Below are 24,323 nucleotides of genomic sequence, written 5' to 3'. Positions count from 1 at the left end.
ACAGTAACATTTTTTTAAATACAATAAAATTGTATTTCCTCTATGAAATTCTTCATAGGGTGATGTCACAGAGCTTTACCTTTTCATTTGAATGCTATATATATATATATATATATATATATATATATATATATATATATATATAGTATAGTCATTAATAGTGCAGCAATTTGCCTGTTGGGCTTAGTAGTCCTTTTGCACTAGCAGTGTTCAGGTGCACCGTGTTGTAAATCTTTCTTTCTTCTTCACTTGCTAAGCAGCTGAAGAACCCATAACTTAGTCACTGACTTGTTCTTTTTTTCTTATTACATGCATATTTGCCTGAGGCCAACAAGAGCTGATATAATAATTGGCTCACACAGCCATCTGCCTGCCTTATTTCAACTGATGTAATCTCAGATCTATTTCAACATGCTTTTTTTTTCTACCTGAATCCTCTCCATTCCTGACATGTTGTCTGATCTAATACCTGGGCTACACCAGAAGCAGCAGCACGCTGATGTGCTTCACTAGGAAGGTAAGAGGAGACAACTTACATCTTCCACCAGCATTCTAGAACTCATGCGTGAAAGCCAAAGTAAGCAAGGAGCACAAGTCCTTCAACACAGCTCATCTATTTAATGCCCAGGAAAGCCACAGCGACATTCCCAACTGGAATACAGGAGTGCTACTGGGTTACTCTTCTTTTTACTCACTTCAAGACTCATCTTCAAGTGTGCCAAGATTGCTGAAGTGTATACAATTTTCTGAGGACTGTACTACATTTTCAGGTATTCGTTCATTCACTCATGCATACTCATTCAATCTATTCTGTGCAATGTATATTGTTTTTCTATTTGATTTTTTACTTTTTGTAGAATGAAATTACTTTACATTTATAAATTATTTAGGTTTTTATAATTATTTAGAGTAGTTAAAGCATTTAAATGTTTAGATGATTAATTTTCATTTTGAAATCAATATAAAATTTATAAAAAGACATGACAAAATAACGAATTTTACATGTTTTTATAAAAAAAAAAGTTTAATGTTATATTTATCCTTTAGTCTATAAAATAGGTAGAAAATATTCTACACGCTATAAAACTTTATCAAGGCATGCAGTGGATTTGCATAGTGCTTAGAATAGTTTATTTTTATAGGTTTAGCAATTTTAGCATTGACAGAAACAACAAATGCTGCAATTTCAGATGTAAAATTGTATATTTTTTTTTACTAACTATTTATTACAGAGATATTACTTATTACTTATTGCATTGCACTCAAATATTCATGCTTCTGTTCTCTAACCAGTCAAACATATAATCATACTTTTGCTACCCACTAGACGGAGTTAACCTTATTTATCACAGATAGCAGAACTGTCTAAGTTACTCTTGCAAGCAATCAAATTTTTTATTTTTTCAGCTCAAGCTCAAATATAAAAGGGTCATCTGAATTTCTACTTTGAATAATGCAGACCATTTCATAAACAAGGCCCAAGGTGCCTTTGCCTGAAGATGCAATATGTTGACATGTGCATCGTCTTCAAACATCTCCTCATGTTCTACCACTTAAAAACTATGTAAAGCAAATATTATTAATATCCATACACAAAAGCTAACAGACAGAGGCTCTTACACAGTTTTGCTAATAATTATCCTTGTACACCCTGCAGGAGAAGACTATATTAGATTGATATGAAATGTAAATAATTGAAGGTCATGCTTTAATATCAGGACAACTGAGAGCATTTTTCAGATAAAACACATATTTTTGTCAGGGTCTTTAGAGAAGCTCATGGCTGGTTTAGTTGCACTGTTGTCTGACCCTTAAAATGTTTAAATCTACTTCAACAAAGTGGCCCTTACAGCTGGAGATGTTTTACAAAAGTCTGGTGAGGTGGTTAATCAGAAAGAAACTCCTCACTCCATTAAGGCTGGGTTCACACTTATGCGAATTGGATGTGAGTTTCCCTGCATCCAATTTGCATGACAGGAGAGTGTGCCGGTTCTCAATAGAGCCGGTTCACACATCTCCGTGGCGGCTCCAAAGCAGATTGCACAGGTGTCCTATGCATCTTTGGCCCTGTTTCAGGTCCAAATTCAGCCAAAAATTCCAGCCTGATTCATCCCTGAAATGGAGAAAACAGGGACGCACTGGACCCCTGCTGTGAGCCGCGTCCGTATTAGGTGTGAGCCCAGCCTAAGACATCTGTGGACTCTAATTGCAATTAGTGGTTGAAATCACTTTCCATTTAAAAAGAAGGTCACTATCACTTACCTTCAAAATCTTTAGATGTTATCTACTGTATATTAGGGCACTATGGATGGTAACATGAAAATGTTATTTCAATAATTAATGCTTATAAAAATATTATTTAAAGCATCTAACGCAATGGTTATCGTATTGGAAAATTGTATATTTTATTTTTAAAATATAGAAGTTGTTTACCGCAGGTGTAATTTGCACCCTAGTCTGTATTAAAAGTTCTCTGGATCCTTAGTAAGTATTTAGTAAGTATTTAAGCAGGAAAAAAAGACAAAACCTTTTGTAACAGAGCCCTAGTTTCTTGTCATCTTACGGCTTTGGGGGGATTAATAAACCTCTTTTCCTGACACTACTGCCATGTTAAAACATTAAGCCTCCTGTCTTGGAGTAAATGGCCCTTTTGCCCCTAGATAAAACATCTTTACTCTTAACATCTTTATTAACCTCAACTGTTTAATGCAAGCCAAGATTTTCTGGAAGGGTAAAACCTACGTAATTCCTCCCCTTTTCATAGCAAAAATAAAAAGGGGCTTAAATTAAAACTAAAGTTTATACTTTTTTAGTTAACACTTAAAATTAGCAAATCATGGAAGTGTCATGTTTAGAATGCCAAGTGCTCTTTGAGCTTCAGGTTCAAATGTCACCAAGACACAATTTGCACAAAGTTGATACATATATTTTATGTCTTTAGGGTTTTTTTTCAAAAACAGGCTATGAATTAAATACCTAAAGATTTCTAAAACTTTTTTAGCTTTAAATACAGCATATATGTAAAAAACCACTGTCAGGTTTTTATTGTTGTCTCCCACTGGACATATTCACCTTCCCTATTTGTCCTAGTGACAATTGTTACTGGAACAGAAAGTGATGGGAAATCCAAAATTTTAAAGTTGTCATTGGAAAAGAAGGTGAAGGGTAATTTTCCAAATGAGTCTCTTGTTTAGATGACAACTGTCTATGAGAAGACTTCTTCTCAGCTTTCCTCAATAAATGATGTATCGATGGGACAGGAAATTTGAACGACTACGGTCTCTATCAAAAACTAGAAAAAAAAAAGTTTTGGATTGTATGGTTGTGGTGGACATTAGATTGCAAGCTTCACCGAGGCAGTGACTAATGACAACAGTTGTTTAAATGTTGCAACTTTACACATAAGCACTTAGAAAATTATTAGAAATATTAACATTGAGCTTTCTGACAGTATTTTTTCTTGTCAATTTCTAAGAAAAAGACTGGCCAACAGGTTGAGATGTATATGTAGTAGAACTGCAGTTTTCAGAGCATTGCGTCTGTCATATGACAGCATGGCAAGGTAGTAGTTTCATACCAGTTGCAGATATGTGAACAGTCTAAATCTTTTTAACCAAGTCTACATAGCTAGACACAGTAGCAGTTGTGTAGTCAAGTCTACTCATTCCAGTATGTAGAAGTAGCAATCATGGGGAGCTGCACCATAAGTACATTTATATGTATGCTTTCACATCACTTGATACTCCCCCATGTGTTACAGAGAAAGTAATGTGTTAGCTACATGTACAGAGAGCCCCGTTTTAACACTTTATATAGACCATAAGTGTACTGACAAATGTAGATACGTTGTATTTTATTAACTGTCCCTGTTATGCCTAATATGTCAGATTACACCTCACGGCTAATTTCCTGAAGGTTTAATTTATGAATACTTTCCTGGAGAACCAGTTTCCTTTGATATTTCTATTTTAAAACTCCCCCTAACCTGATTCTGTGTTTCAAGTGAACATCGGTTTGATGGCACTACAAAAATTAGCAATTTAGTAAATCAGTTAATAGATGTTTGATGACAAGCTGGGAAACGTACCGTTCATGTGCATGTATGCTATAAACATTTCAGGGTTTATAGACAATTGATATATTGGAGACTTGCTGGTTAAAGTCAAAGTATGTCATATATTCTAATGTAGAGTATATGGTAAAGAATATTGGAAGAGATGTTTCCATTATCATTCACCAGATTATTCTAAATTAATTCAGCACTTAAAATCATTTGCCATCTTGACTGTCCCGAGTGGGGATTCCCTTCCCTCACAAGGAGAAAACTGGTGCCAGAACCCGCACAGTCCTTTCACACAGTGTGCAGTAATATTGATTGCTGAATGTTCTGCCAAAAGAAAAGTATTTCAGTTTGTAGAAGTTCCTTATTGAATCAAATAACTTTACTGATGATTATGTCACTGTGTGCAATACAAATAAGATCAATATGATATAAAAGGCACTCTAAGCTTATGTTGACTTGTCTGCAGACCAATGCAGAGTGCTCTCTATGTTCTAAAACACTGTGATCTTAGTTTAAATATGACAGGCTAACTTTAAAATAAACCGTTCATGCGAAAAATATGGAGCTGCCATTTTTGCATTCTGCTTCTGAAAAGCTGATTGCCTGGGTGCCATCTGCTTACTTGCCTCAACATTTTTGAATTATTGACCTGAAACAAGTATGCAGATTTGAATTTTCTTGCATATTCATATCAGTGGATCAGAATATTTTAAAGCTTTAGACTGGGTTTTACCCGCATCCAATTCGCATGACAGGAGACTGTGATCGGCTCTCAATGAAGCTGGTTCACACATCTCCTAGGCGACCACGGAGTGCATTGCATAAGGGTCCTGTGCATCTTTGGCTCTATTTCAGGTCCAAATTCGGGCAAAATTCGGGCCTGATTCATCCCTGAAACAGAGAACAGGGATGCACCGGACATCTGCTGTGAGCCGCGTCCGCACACAGTGTGAATCCAGCCAGAGAGTCTTCATAGCAACCAGGTAAGTAGCCACTTTGATGGTCTTCTGACACAGACCCTGCCATATGTTGGACTACCTACGGGTTCTTTTGACTCAGGAGCATGTTGCTCAGCACTGTTGTGCTCCCTTATCTATGTGATGGTTTTTATGAATTTAAATTTTTTACTTTAATACAATTTTGTATGTATTTACACTATTAAGGATTGTACGTTTCTTTATGAGATTAATGAGTGGTTGCCTTAAAAGTCCTATCACTTCTGGGGGTTATCCTTTCCACCATTTTTTCACTTCTTAACCAGGTAACTAGCATTTTTAGAATGTCATCAATGTAAATGTAATTTCTCTCACAACATGATTACTTTAAAGCTTATCCGCTATAGCAAATTTCCTTAAGGGGAAAGTAAACAAAAACGTGCTTTAACAAAAGATGAATTTAAAGCTGAACTCAAGACAGAAATAAAATACACAAATAAATTCAGCTATTTATTCATTAACACTGTATGCCCTTAATTTTTATTTTTTTTTAAATGCAATCAGTGTAAGTGCTTGAATTTGACTTGGTATTAGCCTCTTGCCATATCTGTACAGAGGAGCTCTGATTAGGGGAGGGAGAAACAGCTAGGAACCAGTCAATTGTGCTGCAGTGCAAGGAAAATGCTGATAGGAGGATAGAGTATGTTGACAGAGAGATGAGCTCACCAGTATGCTACTTCTTCTTTCACTGTCCAGTCACAGGGTGAGCGTAGGGAGGAGATCTGCAGATATTATTGAACTGCAGCAGGAAAAAAATCAGGTGCCTTACCCTGCCAGCTGCTAGACCGGGCTGTGTGATGGGGCTGTGTTAATCTCAGAACTGGCTGGACAGAAATACAAATCCTTTGGCAGGTAAAACTGCTCGTATATGTGTATTTCATCTATGTATGTAGCTGTTTGGGGTTCAACTTAAATCTGATTTTCTGCTTTGTTAATTTCCTACATTCTAATATTAATAACACTAAATGTAAAAATTTAAATACAAATATAGTTACAAGATGTTGGGGAATGATAGGTACTGCCAACAAACCCATTAAAAATATTCAGTATGTAAGTTAAAAAGTTTAATTAAATTCATAAATATGTTATCAGGATTCCAATCCAAGTATGCCGGTGGGAACACCTGGGGCATGACTTTGACCTCATTACAGAGTGAAGAGTTACTGTTTTGCAACTGGTAAATCTCCATCTAACAAATGCTATGGAGAAAATGGCTAATATTTAACAAAAAATAGGATGTCAGCAATGATCATAAAAAACAAGCATAAAAGTGAATATGTTTTTTGACGTATCAACACAGATTGCAAAGTGTATTTTAAAGTAACTTATATTTACTGCACCTAGGCTACTTTCTTAAAAAAATAATTAAAGAAAGTGAAGTGTTGTATTTTTACATTTTTAAAATTCTTTCTTTTTGACACACAAACTAATATTAGTTTAGTACAGACCTCTTTAGCAGATAAATCGAATACTGAAAATTAGTTTTACCAGCAAGTACTGTACTGATTAATTGGGAATTTCTAGTTATATTTAGCTAAAAGTTGCCATTCATTTCTACACATATGAACCAAATATCTTCTTGTGGTTTGACCCACAAAAGAAGAATGTAGTAACCAATAATCTCACATATCTGGAGCATTGTGAAATAAGTACCATTACCACAACGTGCTTCTTGTGTAGCGCTCACAGTACATGGTACAATATGTTGCATCTGTATAGCAACTAGTTGCTAAAGAGTTTATTATTGTTATTAGGCTTCTACAAATCACACATGTGCTCCTGCCCTAGGGCAAGAATTAATTCAAAGTATGTTGCTTTACACCAAAAAACAGATTTTCCCTTTGGAGTATGGGAGAATAAAAGGGAACAGTTTGCTTGTTATGGAGCAACATAGGCTGTCTAGGACAACTTTGACCTCAGACACCTTCATAAATTAATTCTGTGGTCTTTCAAACTATTTTTTGAAATCATTTATATTACTCTCTTTATTCCCTACTATCCCCAACTAAAATATCCTAAACTAGCAATTAGTTGCCTGGCCCACCTATGTTAATTGATTGTCGATACTTTTGCTCATAAAAGTCTGATCTAATGGCTCACTTTCACTATTTTGCAATCCTTAACTTGCCTCTAGCAGTTATGCAGATTGCATGTCAGGCTGGCAAGGGTATAAATGAAATGAATGATTCTGTGAACATTACTTTTGTAATATCTGCACAATAGATTTCAGCCATATCACCTTCTTTATATCACTTTTACACGGTTGAACTCTCTGACCATTCTATATGAGGCCTTATGCCAGCATCATAAAATGCCTGTACTTACTTTTGATAGCAAACTATTTACCCAACAGAGCAAAACATTTTAAAAGTTTAAATTTATTTTTGTGGCCCTTTTACCCACATGTTTTTGCTAGGGAAAACTAGGAATGAGATGGAGCCTGCAACATAGCTATACAATGCACAGTCTAAGCGTTAATGCACAGCACTACTAAGAAATATTTAGCACAGCACTTAAATGAAGGTTCAAAAGCAGCTACAAGCTCATCGGGTTTAAACAGTTCATTAATTCCTCTGTTACAAAGGGGATTTTCTCTTGGTTTTATAACTATTTCCAAGGTGAGACACAATGTATTAAGACCCCCCCACAGTTATTAAATGGGAAGCAGAGATGGGACACAAATTTAACCCAATGGAGTTGTTAAAGCAATAACTATTGCTCAGAGTTCTACTCATTGCACTACACATTGGGAGAACGTTGTAAGATCTTGCATAGATGGTATATGATGCCATGCATATTATCTACAATATTTTCTAGTGTATCAGCTCTCTGTTAATGACACTATGGTCAGGTGGGACACATTTACCATACCTTGTGGAGTTGTAAAAGCCGTAAAAGTTTTAGATCTGTATTCTTTCTGATCCCTAAGTTCACAGGAATACTCACGACCCCTTCTCCACAACTAGCATTGCTTGGTTTATCTTTATACTAAAAGCCCGAACAAGTATTCTTAGAGGAACAAACCCTTGGCTATTTGTTATTGCTGTTAACATTACCCGGGATTAGAGTGTTCCAGTTTGGGAGAAAAACTGGCCAAAAAGATAATGAGACGACTGAATAATGCATGCATTTCAAACTGTCCTCAAATGTCTGTGGGTGGCTTCAGTTTATAAAAGGTTCACAGTTAATAAAATCAGATGCTTAACCTTTCTTTTTTCATTTAAATAATATTTTTACATTATTTTTACAAAGCAGTATGCATTTAATCGGAAACAGCTAAGTACTTGTAGTACTGGTGATTTCCCTATAGCCATCAATCAGATTTAGGGTCTTTTTGTTGCATTTTATAATATGCATTGAAGTACACTAAAATACATTCAGTATATACACCATTAAGAGTGTCTATTGCTATCTCAGCACTGCAGTGCAGTGTGTTTTTTGAAAAATAAGAACAGACTGGGTTTTTTTGAGTTTTGTTGCATTGGTAGACCCATAGAAGTGAGCAAATGTTTTTAACATGTGCTATGATGCATTGACGTTGGGGCTGATTTACTAAAGGCAAATCCACTGTGCACTACAAGTGCACTTGGAAGTGCAGTCACTGTAGATCTGAGGGGAAGATCTGAAATGAGGGAAAGCTCTGCTGATTTCTATCATTCAATCCCATGCAAGTAAAAATGCTGCTTTTTATTTTCTTTGCATGTCCCCCTCAGATCTACAGCAACTGCACGTCCATGTGCACATGTAGTGCACAGTGGATTTGCCTTTAGTAAATCAACCCCAATATGTATTAGCAATCCTTGGTCACTGCCTGCTAACCTTCTCAGTTGCAAATTCTAAACTGAAAAATGCATTGAAAGGACATGTGAACATGTGTCAAAACACGTCAATGCACAACGCCAGCGCACAATAACACATGAAAACGGATCTGCTAATGCTACAAAAAATGCATAAATCCAAATCCATGAATCCAAATGGTCTCTTAGACTTTGACGACATGTTTTAACCCCTTCACGCCAACGTAATGCAAATATGTCCCTTTGGGTTGAAGGGGCTGAACCAGGGTGATGCATGCAGCTGCACGCATCACTCCACTACGTTTTTTAGAGCCGACGATCAGCTTTCTTGTGATAACAACCAATGCGGCTAAGCAGCCACTCGTCTGTTATTCAGAGCAGCAAGAGGAGATGCCCCCGCACCACCTTTCTGTGGCTCGCCTGGGCTCTCCTGTCCCACCGGAAGGCCTGAGCGACCAGCCGACGCGTCCACCAGCTGGAAGGAGAACTGAACAAAGCTGGAATTGGCTTCGATTGGGTCTCGGATCTAGTAACCCAGAAGGGGTGTCTTGGTATCACTTCCGGTTTACTGATTACTTAAAGCCACCACATTTTAAAAAATTACAGCATTCAAAACAGCCAAACTTGGCATTTTGAATGCTTTTAAGTGCAAAGGAGGGATTTGGGGTCCTTCCATAAAGACTACCTGTCACTGCCTATTACTGTCACAAGAGACAGCAATAAAAATTATCAGAAAAAAAAAAAAAAAAAAAAATTTAAAGGGACAGTGTAAAAAATAAATAAATAAATAAATAAGAAAAAAAAATTAACGTGCCCCTTCCCTCCGTGCTCCAGTGCAGAAGCAAATGCATACATAAGTCACACCCACAAATGTACACAGTATTCAAACAACACATGTGAGATATCGCCGTGATCGCTAGAGCAAGATAAATAATTCTAGCTCTAGACCCCCTCTGTAACTCTAAACTGGTAACCTGTAGAAATTTTTAAAGCATCACCTATGGAGATTTTTAAGTTCCGTTGTTTGTCGCCATTCCATGACTGTGACCAATTTTAAAGCATGACATGTTATGGATCTATTTACTCGGCATAACATCATCTTTCACATTAAACAAAAAAATTGAGCTAACTTTACTGTTTTCTTGTTTTTTTTAATTTATGAAAGTGTATTGCATTCAAATTGCATTTGAAAGACCACTGCACAAATACAGTGTAACATAAAATATTACAATGATCGCCATTATATTCTCTAGGGTCTCTGCTAAGAAATAAATATCTATAAAAATATATATATATATATATATATATATATATATATATATAATGTTTGGGGGTTCTAAGTAATTTTCTAGCAAAAAATACTGATTTTAACTTGTAAGCAACAAGTGTCAGAAAAAGGCTTAGGCATGAAGGGGTTAGTCCCATTACTGGCTGAGAAGAAATACATGTTGTAACTGTGCGGGGGCAATAGACAATAATGACCATTGCTATCTTAATAGGTATGCTATGTGTAGTTAAAACTTTTTGTTTTATTTTGGACTGTAAAGTAAATAGTTAACCCCCCTGTCAGATTATTGTTTTGCCGTCTGTCCATTTGGGGGAGATTTCCCTTCACTTCAATTTCATTGGACATGATAGAAAGTAAGAGGAATTTTCCTCTTAGTAGTCACTGCAACAAGTGCCCCATTGTAAGATTTACCCCCAACTGTTGTTGGTGACGACTGTACATTTTTGGATTTCCCATCATTTTCTGTATTGGTGACAATGATCATCAGTTCATATGAGAGGAAGAACATATAGCAAATTAAAAAAAAAAACGTTTTTCTACTCTATCCACAATTTAAAAAATGTTGTTTGACTATACAAACACTTTAAACTTAAAGCATATGAATTGACCTGACACATGCGACATACTATATGTGAGTTCTGCATGATTTCCAGCCTTGGGAACTCTCTACCTGTTGTGCCATGCTATTATTTTTAGAAATGGGTGCAATGGGTTTCTTAGGTAAAAGTGTACTGTATATAGATTTTTTGAACATGCACTTACCTTTTAATTTGTACTAGAAAATGTACCAGGGAAACAACATGGTTTGAACAGCCATCGATTCCACTTTTGTTTGCTTCAGTTTTTACTTAGATCATAAAAGCAAAGAACTTGACAGAAATATGATTGATCTATTTGTACAAAATAAAACACACATTTCCTGGAGGTAACTATCACATTTCACCTTATAGCACTATATTTTCTATCAGCACTACAGTAAATTCCTAATATCAACATACACTTTCAGCACTTTTTAAGTTTATCTCCAATTTAAAAAAATATTTCATCAGCTACTTAATGGTTGCCTTGCATCTGGATATTTGTAATTTAATATGTAGAACGCCAAGTTTTTGATCTGCTCCTTCACTATAATAGCGTGGCAGGGGACTTCATGTTAATGTATTTATTTGCCATACAGATTATTAATTTCATCTGTTATTTTCAGCATTCAATGGTAATCATTTTTGATGAAAATAACAGTTGTTTAGGGAAAAATTATCATTACAGATTGGGGAACTGAGCCTATTGTCTTGGTTCCTAAAGCACTGGCTTACGTGACTATCTGATCATTTGGTGATTGAATATCAGAAGACTGCAGGAACTTAAAGAATATGTTACCTCAACATTTCAACTTGCTGATATGTGTCTGTTGAACTATGAATTTGTATCAAAAAGTATCCTGATCTTTTTGTTTTGCTTTCTTTGTGTGAAATCCCTGGTGTTCCTGCCAGTCCCTCTGCTTTTATATTAAAACTGACCACACCAGGCATGAGAACACAGCATTTTCAGTTCTCCAGATGTGCTAGGAACTCAGCCTGCTCTCCTCCATTGATTAGACTTTTGCTGGCACGCAAACTCCCCCCCCCCCCCCAGTGGCGTAGCGTAGGTTGTCAGCACCCAGGGTAAGGCAAGTCATTTTCACCCCCAAATCAGTAGGCTTTTAGCCACAGCCCCCCAGATTCCTCCACTTTGATCACACCCCCAGATTCTCTCCACTCTGATGACATTCCCAGATTTTCTCCACTCTGATCACACTCCCAGATCCCCCACCAGATCTTTCCAATCTGATCACACCCCCAGATCCCCCCCATCTCTCCATTCTGATTACACATCCATACCCCCCCCATCCCTACACTCTGATCACACATCCACACGCCCCCCCCAATCCCTACACTCTGTAACACCCCCAATTCCCCCTATCCCTCCACTATGATTACTCCTCCCGATCCCCCTCACTCATTTTCACACCTCCAGATCCCCCCAGATTCCTCCACTCTGATCACACATCCACACCCCCCATCCCTACACTCTGATCACACATCCACACACCCCCCCAATCCCTACACTCTGTCACACCCCCAATTCCCCCCTATCCCTCCACTATGATCACACCTCCAGATCCCCCCTCACTCATTTTCACACCTCCAGATCCCCCCAGATTCCTCCACTCTGATCCCACCTGATCCCCTCAATCCTCCACTCTGATCACACCTCCAGATAACCCACCAGATGCCCCCACTCTAATCACACCCCAGATACCCCACCAGATCCCTCCACTCTGAGCAAGCCCCCTGACCCCCCCCCCCCCACACACACACACACACACACACACATACACACATGCCTCTACTCTGATCACACCTTCAGATCCCCCTAGATCCATCCACTCTGATCAGACCCCCAGGTACCCCCTTCCCCCATCACACACAATCCCCCCACATCTCACTGGTCCTGAAGCAGCAGGGACAGGAGGGTTAGCTGTGTCCTTCAGCAGGATTTCCGGTGGTGGCGGCAGCTGTAGCATCCATCAGGGAGCCTCCTCCACCCTTGCCACCTCCTCTGCTGTCACTTCCAGCACCCCTGGCCTGGCCCCCTACCCCCCCCACCCCCCCCCCACAAAGCATGGCACTCACTGCCTGCGCAAACTGTGCATGCTTGGATCTGTTCTCCCACCTCTTGGTGACAGCAGCTAAACAGCAGGTAGACTAAAGCCTCCATGCTGCGCCCTCTTTCCTACCAGGCGCAGTGTGGAGGTTTTAGTTTGCCCGGGGAGGCAGCGGGGACTTCGATACATGGGGCCGGAGGTTCCGATTGCTGCCGGCCACCCACGATCGCTCCCCACTGAGAGAGAAGGACAGTCAGCTATTGTAAACACAGCTGACTGTTCTTCTCTCTAGAATGATCACAGAGCGCCTGTGATCCTTCTATATAGGATCAAAGGTCTCTGTGTTCATTTTAAAAGCTTCCCCCAACAGTTAGAAACACACCCCTAGGCTTACATTTAACTCTTTGATCACCCCTGGGTTAACCCCTTCCCTGCCAGTGTCATTAGTACAGTAACAGTGCATATTTTTAGCACTGATTACTGTAGTAATGTCACTGGTCCCCCCAAAAGTGTCAAAAATGACAGTCAGGGGTCCAATCTGTCCACTGCAATGTCGAAGTCCTGCTAAAAATCGCAGATCACCACCATTACTAGTAAAAAACAATAAAAATGACATAAATCTGTCCAGTAGTTAGTAGATGCGATAACGTTTGCCCAAACCAATAAAAATACGCTTATTGTGATTTTCTTTTACCAAAAATATGTAGCAGAAAACAAATTGGCCTAAAATGTTAATAAAAATAGATTTTTTTTTGGGGGGGGGGGAATGTTAGATAGCATTTTTTTCAGAATTGTCGCTTTTTTTTTGTTTATAGCGCAAAAAATAAAAATCGCAGAGGTGATCAAATACCACCAAAAGAAAGCTCTATTTGTGGGGAAAAAAGGACATCAATTTTAATTAGGTACAGCGTCACACGACCGCGCAATTGCCTGTTAAATTAAAGCAGTGCCGAATCACAAAAAATGGCCTGGTCTTTAAGGGGGCAAATCCTTCCGGTCCAGAACTGGTTAATATTGACACCCACTTTGGATCACAACTGAAAAGGGTGTTGGAAATGTACATTGAAAGTAGGTTTCCTGCACTGCTTTCTGGTGTGAACCGACCCTGAGAGTCCTAGTTTGCAGTTGTGCGGACTAATATAGGAAAACGTTTTTTTTTACACTTTTGCAGGTGGTACCCACTTATTATCTGCAAGCGGTATATAATCATCCCTTAAATGATGCTTCCTGCTGAGGATCCTATGGCAAAGCGAGCAGACAGCATTGTATCTGACAGCTACCTTGTTGGTGTGGGTACCAATCATGAGATCACAGGGCTTTGTTTGCAAACAGGCTGCTATCAGTCAACTATTCTCATTGTGCCTCACAAACAAAGAGGAACTTTGACAGAAGCCAGCAGCAGGTTGCAGCTGGTAAAAAAAAAAAGAATACAAAAAAAGTCATTAGTTTAAAAAGTTCAAAAATATTTTTAAAGTCATTAAAATACATTAAAGATGCTAAATGTGAATTGCATTTTCTTTTACATTTTATCCTTTTTAGCATATAATAAGAAATCTGAGCAGGGTATTTATCTTACCAATAACAGCTTTATGGGATTGATTTACTAAAAGCAAATTGACTTTTAGTATTTTAAATTTAAATTATTTAAAATTTAAAAATTTAATTTTTTTTTTTTTTTTTGATGCAATACATTTTTATTGATTTTACATATAAAAACAAAAAGAAAAGCAAATCCATTGCAGTGCAACCAGCACAAATTAAACAGAAATACACAGGATAGAAATGTCATATGCAATACAGTATCTCTATACATTAAACAATTGCCTTAGCTTTGGGAACGTGGTGAACATTTTCCTTGCAAAGAAGACCCAATCGTGTAAGAAAATTTAAAAACTATATTTGTGCTTGCACATGATTGGATGATAGAAGAGAGCAGAACATTCACTACACTAAGCAAAAATTCTCTTGGAAAGAGAACAGTCAATTTGTCTTAATAAATCAATCTCATATGTCTTTAAAAAAACATTTAGTATAACTATACAGGTTATGAAGATAAGGGATAACAGCAATCAAAAAGCCCTCCAACCAAATCAGTGCATAGCACAGTAAAGCCTTCTTAAACTGAAATATTCACATGTCTCTCTCCATCACATATCCTGAAAATAAGTGCACTATTCCTCATTTCAGGAGAGCGGGTAGAGCCATGCCTTTTGGAGTCCCCCTTCGGCGCTGTCCACTCTTCCTCCATTGCATATGCCCCCATAGTAAGCCATGTGCTATGTGGGCACACATGTGGACGCACTCCCGAGCTGGGCTGTATGCATCCATAGACACTCACAGAGTGGCTCCGCCATGTCCCCCACTCTCTCCTCACAGGATTTGACTGGCAGCAGCAGACGCCTATGGCTCTTGCTGTTTCCAATCTGTCCTGTGACATAAGGAAGTGAGGATTGAGAGAGAACTCAAGATAAGGGCCGTACACACGCGCTGAATATCGGCCAACCCATTTTGGAGGGGGCGTGACCGAAAAAGGTCTGCTGATCGGCATCTGGTCAGCGATCTCAGACAATGGCTCAGCAGGGAAGAACGCTGTACTAACATTGCATAGTCAGTATAGCGGCTTCTCCCAAGCTCCTTTATTTTGTATTTCATTCAGCCCACTGGAATGAATGAAAAAAAAACAATATTGTGTACAAGGCTTAAGTGTTTGGTGGGGGGCCTTAGGGCAAGGAAAGCATTAAGGTAAAAAAACTTTTTAAGTTTAGAATCACTTTAATAGAGGGAAAATATTTTTTACCTAGTTCCCCGAAGCTGCCTTTACTTGAATAATCCAATCATATGAACAGGAAAATTCAGTTTTTTTATTCTGATCTTAGATTTACTTGACTAAATGGAAAATTTAAAGTTTAAAAATGAAATGTAAGGAAAATGTAAAATGTTAGCTCATTGTGACAGTGTAATCCCTGGATAGTGACATTGCCAAACTTAGAATTAAAGTGATTGTAAAGTCAATGTTTTTTCTTTTTTGTTAAAAATACCAAACATGTCATACTTACCTGTTCTGTGTAATGGTTTTGCATGGAGTAGCCCAGATCCTCCTCTTCTCGGGTCTCTCGCCGGTGCTCATGGCTCCTTCCTCCTGACGAGTGCCCCCACAGCAAACAGCTTGCTATGGGGGCACCCAAGCCGAGCCACAGCTCCGTGTGTCCGTTCAGACATGGAGCCACAGCCCGACGCTGCCCCCTCTCTCTCCTCTTTGGCTCACTGAATTTGATTGACTGAAGCGGGAGCCAATGACGCCATGCTGCCGCCTCAGCCAATGAGGAGGAAGACTTGGACTGCTGATACACTCCTGCAACATCCTTGGATAAAGATGGGCCCAGGTAAGTATTAGAGGGGCTGAGGGGGACTGCTGCACACAAAAGGCATTTTTTCTTAATGCATAGAATGCATTAAGATAAAAAAAAAAAAACCTTCTGACTTTACAGCCACTTTAAAGCGATATTAAACCAAAAAACAAAAATTTAATATATTACAGCTTACTAATTATTAGATGTGATGGCTGCATTCGTTCCCTTTATTTAAGGGTATTTTCCCTCTGTTTTCACCTGGTGATCTGGCCAGTAACACACCTGCTGTAACCTGCCCTCCTCTGAATGAAGGAGCATAGGAGACACCTCTAACCACTTAAGCCCCGGAAGATTTTACCCCCTTCCTGACCAGGGCCTATTTTGCGAATCGGCACTGCGTGATTTTTAACGGACAATTGCGCGGTTGTGCGACGCTGTACCTAAACAAATTTGATATCCTTTTTTTCCCCACAAACAGAGCTTTCTTTTGGTGGTATTTGATCACCTGTGCGATTTTTTGATCATGCGCTATAAACAAAAAAAAGAGCGTAAATTTTGCAAAAATAACAATATTTTTCACATTTTTTTTATATGAAATTCCCAAAAAAAAAAATCTAATTTTTTTAACATTTTAGGCCAATTTGTTTTATGCTACCTATGTTTGGTAAAAAAAAATCGCAAAAAGCGTATTTTGATTGGTTTGCGCGAAAGTTATTGCGTTTACTAACTAAGGGAAAGATTTTTGTCATTTTTTTTTTTTTTTTTTTTAATGTGTAATGGCGGCAATCTGCGATTTTTTTGAGGGACTGCGACATTGCGGCGGACAGATCGGACCCTTGACTGACATTTTTGACACTTTTGGGGTTACCAGTGACATTACTACAGTAATCAGTGCTATACATATGTACTGTAAAAATGACACTGGCAGTGAAGGAGTTGACTTTATTGGAGAGGGAGGGGTTAAGTGTGTCCCTAGGGGCGTGTTTCAAATTGTGATTGGCTGAGGCTACTAGTGTAAGAACAGAGATCAACGGTCCTACATAGTAGAAGAACTATTACACAGGGAAGAATGACAAGCGGCTTTGTTTACATTAGCCGCCTGCCTATCTTCCGGTGTAACGGACGATCGCGAGTGCCCGGCGTTCGGCAAGCGGCTAGACAGCAGCATAGTTAGTCTGGGGGAGGGAAGTGTTAGATGTACTAAATACGCTAACAGACTAAAGCCAAACTCCAGGTAATTCTTTTTAAGCAGTTACAGCATTGTTTTTCCTTTTGGGATAAAGGATTTATATACATAAATAAAAGCTTTGTAAGTCATTGTAAGCACCCCTGCCAAAGTAAAATGGTTTGCCTCGTTCCTGCAACTGCAAGAGAGCTTGTTCTTTTGAAAAACAACAGTATTACTGGCTGGATTACCAGATAAAAATAGAAGAAAGAAAGCATAAATAAAGAAAACTAATGCAGCCACCACATCTAGGAATTGGTAAGCTGCCATATAATAAGGCTAGGTTCACATTGATGCGAATTGGATGTGGGTTTCCCCACATCCAATTCGCATGACAGGAGAGTGTGATGGCTCTCAATGGAGCTGGTTCACACACTTCCAGGTCAGCCGCGGTCCGCATTGGAAAAGGGTCCTGTGTGTCTTTGGCTCCTTTTCAGGTGCAAATTCAGGCAAAAATTCGGAGCTGATTCGCACCTGAATCGGTGAACAGGGACGCAGCGGACCCCATGCTGTGAGCCGCAGCCGCATCAGTGTGAACCTGGCCTAAATTTTTGCTTTTGCTTTGAAGTATACCTAAAGCAACACATTTTATGTAGTTTTAGATAGAATGGCAATGGGGTTAGAGAGGTTGGAGCCTCTGTCGGGTTTTTGTTGCTGTCTATTTCCTAATTAGGAAGAATCACTTTCTCTATTTGCCCTGGTGACCATTGTCCTTAAAACACAAGGTGAGGGGAAATTAAACATTTTGAGCTGCCAACAGAACAGAAATAGAGGGAAAATCGTCAATTGGAGGCACTTTCAACTGAAAATTGTCTAACATTTTGGAGACATTTTCTCTCACTTCCTCTTGTTTGTACAGGACAGGAGATGAAGATAAAACCACTGCCAATTTATATTTTGCTGTTTGTGTACCATTGAGGTTATTTCTCTACATGTCCTGTTCCAGAAATGCTCAGGAGGTTAGAGGAAAATTCCCTAAGGCCTCTTTTATATTAGTGGACCATTCGGGTCTGCCTGTCTGTTTTTCAAGTGGACCCAATCGACCCTTGTGTCTCCTTTATGGAACAGCAGGTGTAAACAGACATGTGTCCATTTACACCCTCCTACATCCAATCTGATCCTTTCTGATTACCACAGATAGATGGGGATCTGTTCCCCATCTGTCTGGTGGATGGGATCGGATGGCAGTCGGGTGTAAATGGACAGGCAGTCTGTGTATATCAAACCACCCATAGAGGAGAGGGGAGGAGGTGTCTGTGTCAGCTCTGCATAAGCAGAGCGGACACGGACCAGCCATCCGCCTGCTCAGGTGGGGGATCAGTAGACAGATCCCCTACTTAACAAGCAGACTCCAGCAGAGCCCGCCCTGTGTGGGAGGGGCTTAAGTAAGATGAATTCCCTCCCCTACTCGATAAACAAAATGGGAAAAAAGTTTTGGCTTTAGATATATTTTTAACTCTCAAGATATTCAAATGTAAGTTTTGATAAGTTTTCTGACTTTTTCTTGAGTAACTTTACACTGTTAAGTAGGGTACACACTATAAAAAAATCGGGTGAACGATCGTCTGATTTTCCTCCTTGTTTTACAGCAAATCGAAGCCAATGAACGAAAATTCGTACGAAAATTCTTGTACGACAAAGGCTTTTTTTGTTGTTGTTTTATTGGTTTTTGATTATGTGCAGTCTTTCTTTCTGATTGTTCTTGTACAAAAATGGTACACATTAAACGAAAATTGTTCGTTTTTCCCCGTACGAGAAGAATTTTGGAGTTCGTCCCTTCAAAATTTTTCGTACGAAAATTCAAAATCGGCTGTCGAAAATTGTGTACACACTATACGGAAATCGTACGAAAATTCTTTGGATTAAAATTTTCTGCAGAAAAAAAATTCCAGCACAAACTGATTTTTTTTTCATTTTGTCCTCTTCCATAGAAAAAGAATTCTGCCCTCCCAATGAAATCACTGATGGATGTTACAGAAGCACGTTTTCTTTTATGAGATCACATGGAAGCTGAAAAGGACAGTTACTCTCAGCTAGAAGAAGAGATGGTGAACCTACAAACAGGTAACCAGCACACATTACTTGCTCATGCCATGATAACGTTTCCTTTATGAATAATACATAATACATTCCAGCAAGATGGGTTCCTTAACTGTCAACGGGCAGATTCAAATGTTTGTCCACAACTGTCATTTTACACAGCAACCTTGAAAAATATTATATATGTGTTCTTATACAGGAGGCTAATCCATCTTCAAAATAAATTGTACTGAATCTTAGAAAAGATACTTACTATTCACATTTTCAAATGTGGTGGATATTTATTACAGCAGCCCTTTTTTTTCTTTTGCCTCTGCAAACCTGTTTTTTAGAGGTGCAAGGTTGATCGTTAAAAAATTGTATGATTCATGTAGCAGGTGCAGAGCCGTTCTCTGCTCAGTGCTGTCAAAAAAAAGGCAGCCGTTGTTCTGTCAAAGGAGCCAACTCGTCAAAATCTCCAATTACGTCACGTCCGGTGACTCTCCAGCAGCAGTAATTGCAGATTTTGACGGCTATTTTCACATAACATAGGCAGCCTATAAACTACGGCAGCTGTCATTAAATGGTGGCCCGCGGTCCAAGAACAGACCGCACCATGCTTTCGCCCGGACCGGCAGGCCGCTACCTATGAGCAGTCATTGGTTTGCTGGGACCTCAGGTGTCCCAGCAACCAGTGATGTACCCGTGTGTGCGCCCAGCCTCCATGCTTCTGACTGCGACTCTCACTCTCAGCCGGGCCACGAGTTGGGGCGTAACATCATGTGCTCGCCCCCCTGCTGCTCTCAAACCTTGCGAGGTATATCTTGCATTTTCCGCCCCCTGCAGATTGCTGACTCCTGCCCCAAAGGTATGTGGGGCACATTTTAAACTGGATTGCTGATGAGAATATTTAATAAAGTGCAGACTGATGGGCATATTTTGTTAAAGGGCACACTGATTGGCACATTTTGTTGTGCCCATTAGAGTGCCCATAAAATAAAATATGACCATTAGAGTGCCCCCTAACATAAAATGTGCCCATCAGTGTGTCCCTATTTTATGTTAAGGGTCACGCTGATGGGCAAATTTTATGCTAAGGGGCACGCTGATGGGCACATTTTATGTTAAGGGGCACGCTAATGGGCATATTTTATGTTAAGAGCAACGCTGATTGATACGTTTTGTTTTGCCCATCAGCGTGCCTCTTAACATAAAATGTGCCCATCAGAGTGCCCCTTATTTTATGTTAAGGGTCACGCTGATGGGCATATTTTATGTAAAGGGTCACACTGATGGGCAAATTTTGTGCTAAGGGTCACACTGATGGGCACGTTTTATATTAAGGGTCACGCTGATAAGAACATTTTATGTTAAGGTGCACTCTAAGGGTCCATGTACACGGGACGCTGGAAATGGCCGTTTAGGAGCAGTTGGGCATTTTTTTCAGAAGCCCCTGAACCCATCTACATTTTATCTTATCTGTCCATGTACACCAGGTCGTTTACAGTCATTTGCAGGCAGTTGCGTTCAGGGACTTTTTTTAGAATGCAATTATTTGCGTTCGAACGTGTGTTTCCCGGCGTTTCAAATGCACAAACGCGTCCGAACGCGTCTGAACGCGTCTGAATGCGATGACCCGCGTTTAGCGCTCGTGTTTTTCCATTTTAAAGGGGAATAATTTTTTTGACCTCTAGGAACGCTTCTAAACGCAAACGCCAGCAAACGCCGCTAAACGCCCGCTAAACGCGGGTACAAACGCGACCGAACGGACGTTTCAAACGTCCTAAAAATTCCAGCATTCAAAGGGACTTTTAACAACGTCCCGTGTACATGGAGCCTAATGGGCATATTTTATGTTAAGAGTAACGCTGATGGACATGTTTTGTTTTGCCTATCAGCATGCCCCTTAACATAAAATGTGCCCACCAGCATGCAGCTTATTTTATGCTAAGGGTTATGCTGATGGGCAAATGTTATGCTAAGGGGCACGCTGATGGGCAAATTTTATGCTAAGGGGCACGCTGATGGGCATATTTTATGTGAAGGGTCACGCTGATGGGCACATTTTATGTTAAGGGGCACTCTAATGGGCATATTTTATGTTAAGAGCAATGCTGATGGACATGTTTTGTTTTGCCCAACAACATATCCCTTAACATAAAATGTGCCCATCATAGCACAGACTTGAGATTCGGACCTCGGCCCAAAGAAAATTTTAGCGACCGGACCGCCTTGAATTTTAATTCAATACCCCTACACTACAGTATATAATGAAAGAACATTGTTAGTCCGCCTGCTACTAACCAACAACATGGCTGCCTCCGAGGTGGCGACAACTTTTTTACTCCTTAGCTAGTGTCCTGTCAAAACAGTCAAATCGTCAAAATCTGTAATTACTGCTGCTGGAGAGTCCCTGGAAGTGACATAATTGGAGATTTTGACGAGTTGGCTCTTTTGACAGAACACCGGCAAATTTTATCACAAGATTGCTAAGCGCAGAGAAAAAAAAAACTTTGTATCATTTGATTCTTTTAGATCAAAGAGATGAACTTCGTCTGTAAATGAGGTCAGTTTAACCACTTAAAGACCAGGCCTTTTTCTGACACTTGTTGCTTACAAGTTAAAATCAGTGGTTCTTGCTAAAAAAAAATACTTGGATATATTTTTTTAGCAGAGACCCTGCAATATTGCAATATTTTATGTCACGCTGTATTTGCGTATTTGGGGAAAAAATACACTTGAATGAATTTAAGAAAAAACTAAACGGTAAAGTTAGCCCAATATTTTTGTATAATGTAAAAAATGATGTTATGCCGAGAATCATGATTTTTATTCTAAGCAATAAAATTGTGATTCTCATTTTATCCAGAATCGTGCAGCTTTACTGTCTTTATTTCAAACATCAACTAGGGTTAAAGTGGAACTAAAGTTAAAAATCTAAAAAAATTGTGAACATGCAGAGTTTTTATTACAGAAGAGATATGCAATATCTCTTCTGTAATAAAATACACTTACTTGCCTATTCACAATCCCCTTGTGAATGTACACTGGCTGATCTGCGCATGCGCAGATTAGGTTGCTCATGTTACTCATGCACATGCGCGGGAATCAAATTATCCTGTGCTGGCCAATCAAGAAGGCCAAGGACCGTCACTTCGCAAGGACTTGGCAGGTATCAGACCGTTGGAGCAGAAATAAGTATTTTTACCTTTAGTTGCGCTTTACAGTAGATCTAAGGCCATATTCACATGGGTGAATGATCAGTAAACCCAAAAACAGGGCCATGTTTACCTGCCCAGGAGGTACAAGTGCTCCGTGCAGCCACATGCAGCCAGTCTATTCAAATCAATGACAGGGGGACAGCTGCATGGATCTTCATGTGCATTCCTGCCTGTACATCTGTTTAGGACCAATGCTTGGCTCAGAATGGAGACAGACTGCAGGACTGCATTGGTCCTGCCATAGGTGTACGCAGCCTATTGCATTACGGTGTGCACCCCAAAGCTCACACATACATGCCTTCCTCTGCAGCCTCAGCTGCATGGAGCAGTAAATAAAAGGGAAGTATTCTCTGTTGGGCTGCTTCCTGTTCATTCACAAACTGCAGCATAGTAAACATAGTTTACTATGCTTCAGCTATGGATGAACACAGTGAGTGTGTTCACTGTGTTCATTTAGAAAAGGAAGGGGTCGTCAAATTACAAATTACCTGCTCTCCATCCTGCAACACCCTCCACAGCAGCTGGGAGGTAAGGAGGGAAGACAGCAGTGGGGGTGGGTGGGGGCAACATGGGGGTAAGCCTGGGCAGTAGATGGAATCTGCACCTTATGTAGATCAGTGTGGCCATGTATATCACATTTTACATAAAATACTATGTTCACCTTTCTTAGTGCTTCTGATCTCCTCTAGCTTCTTTCAGCCACTTCTTATAGACATGCAATAGCCTCAGATGCAACAGTGGACCCCAGGTTCAACTATGCCTGCCCAATTTGCCCCAGCGTGACTGCTGGGGGTATATGTGACAGGGAGATATACAGGAGCACAACTGGGAGACAGCTGTCATCCCATTTCAGGGGGTTCCTTAATAATGACCTTATGGAAGGATTACTAGGTATTATTTTAATAAAACATTTTAAAATATTGAAAGCACTTTTGAAAAAAATGTAAATTCAGTATTAAGATTTAGCATGCTGCTGGCTAGCACATGAGCAATGCAGCAAAACAAATTGGCTATTTGTGCTGCTTAATCCTCTCCCAGTTTGAGCTCTGCTGTACAAGGGTTTGCAAGATGCTGATTGCAAGTTAAATTCAGATACTTGCACTGCTTGCAAAGTTGTTCTGTTGGCTTCCATCAGACTTGACAGCTTCAATAATCATTGGTGGGATTACTGAACAAGTAAAGAGCTGTTTGCTGGACAATATTGACCCTCCTCTATATAAAATGTTTAAGTATTTATCCATCAACGCTACATTTTTCTTATATAAACCAATTTGCAATTTAGATTTAGGAGATAACAATAATTTGCTTTAATATTTGTTGATCCTTTATTAGTCCTAACCACTTACAATATTTATAGGTCCTACAGTTTACAAAAGCTCTGATCTAGCCAGCAAAGTGTTGTAATGATATAAAACCAATTACAGAGCAATAAATCATGTAGATCAAAAGAGTTAAATCTGCATTATCATAAGGCCCCACCTAAGGCCCGTCCTTCATTTATCCTTGTACTTTGTCCCTGAAGGTTCTGATCATTCTCTTTATAGTTTTCTAGGAGATCTGAATTCAGCTTAACTACCAAAGCCAAGAATGGGTGTTTATCATACATCTTACTGCAAACCAAGTTTTATGTATGTGCTATAAAACACTTTAAAAAGGCTTGGCTACAGTCCATAGATAAATATGTTAGGTTGTAAATTTGATAAATTCACAAGTCACATAAT

The 24,323-nt window shown here is 39.4% G+C and overlaps 1 protein-coding gene across 2 annotated transcripts in view; it reads left to right on the top strand.

The window, feature by feature from the left end:
• Positions 1-406: 406 nt before the first annotated feature.
• Positions 407-24,323, top strand: part of FOXN1 (forkhead box N1) — a 136,860-nt gene continuing 112,943 nt past the window's right edge. Inside the window, exons 1-2 of one of the 2 annotated variants that reach the window (XM_082245305.1) lie at positions 407-674; positions 19,294-19,426. In XM_082245305.1, the coding sequence (XP_082101431.1) occupies positions 19,366-19,426 (61 nt within the window). In that variant the 5' untranslated portion in view covers positions 407-674; positions 19,294-19,365. Of the gene's footprint in view, positions 771-19,293; positions 19,427-24,323 lie in introns of both variants that reach the window. The other variant, XM_082245304.1, reaches the window with a different exon arrangement.

The sequence above is a fragment of the Pelophylax lessonae genome (genome assembly GCF_965119305.1).
Source record: "Pelophylax lessonae genome assembly, chromosome: 2".
NCBI lineage: Eukaryota > Metazoa > Chordata > Amphibia > Anura > Ranidae > Pelophylax > Pelophylax lessonae.
The sequence above is the reverse complement of the archived record's forward strand: the minus strand, read 5'-3'. Positions and strand labels throughout refer to the sequence as shown.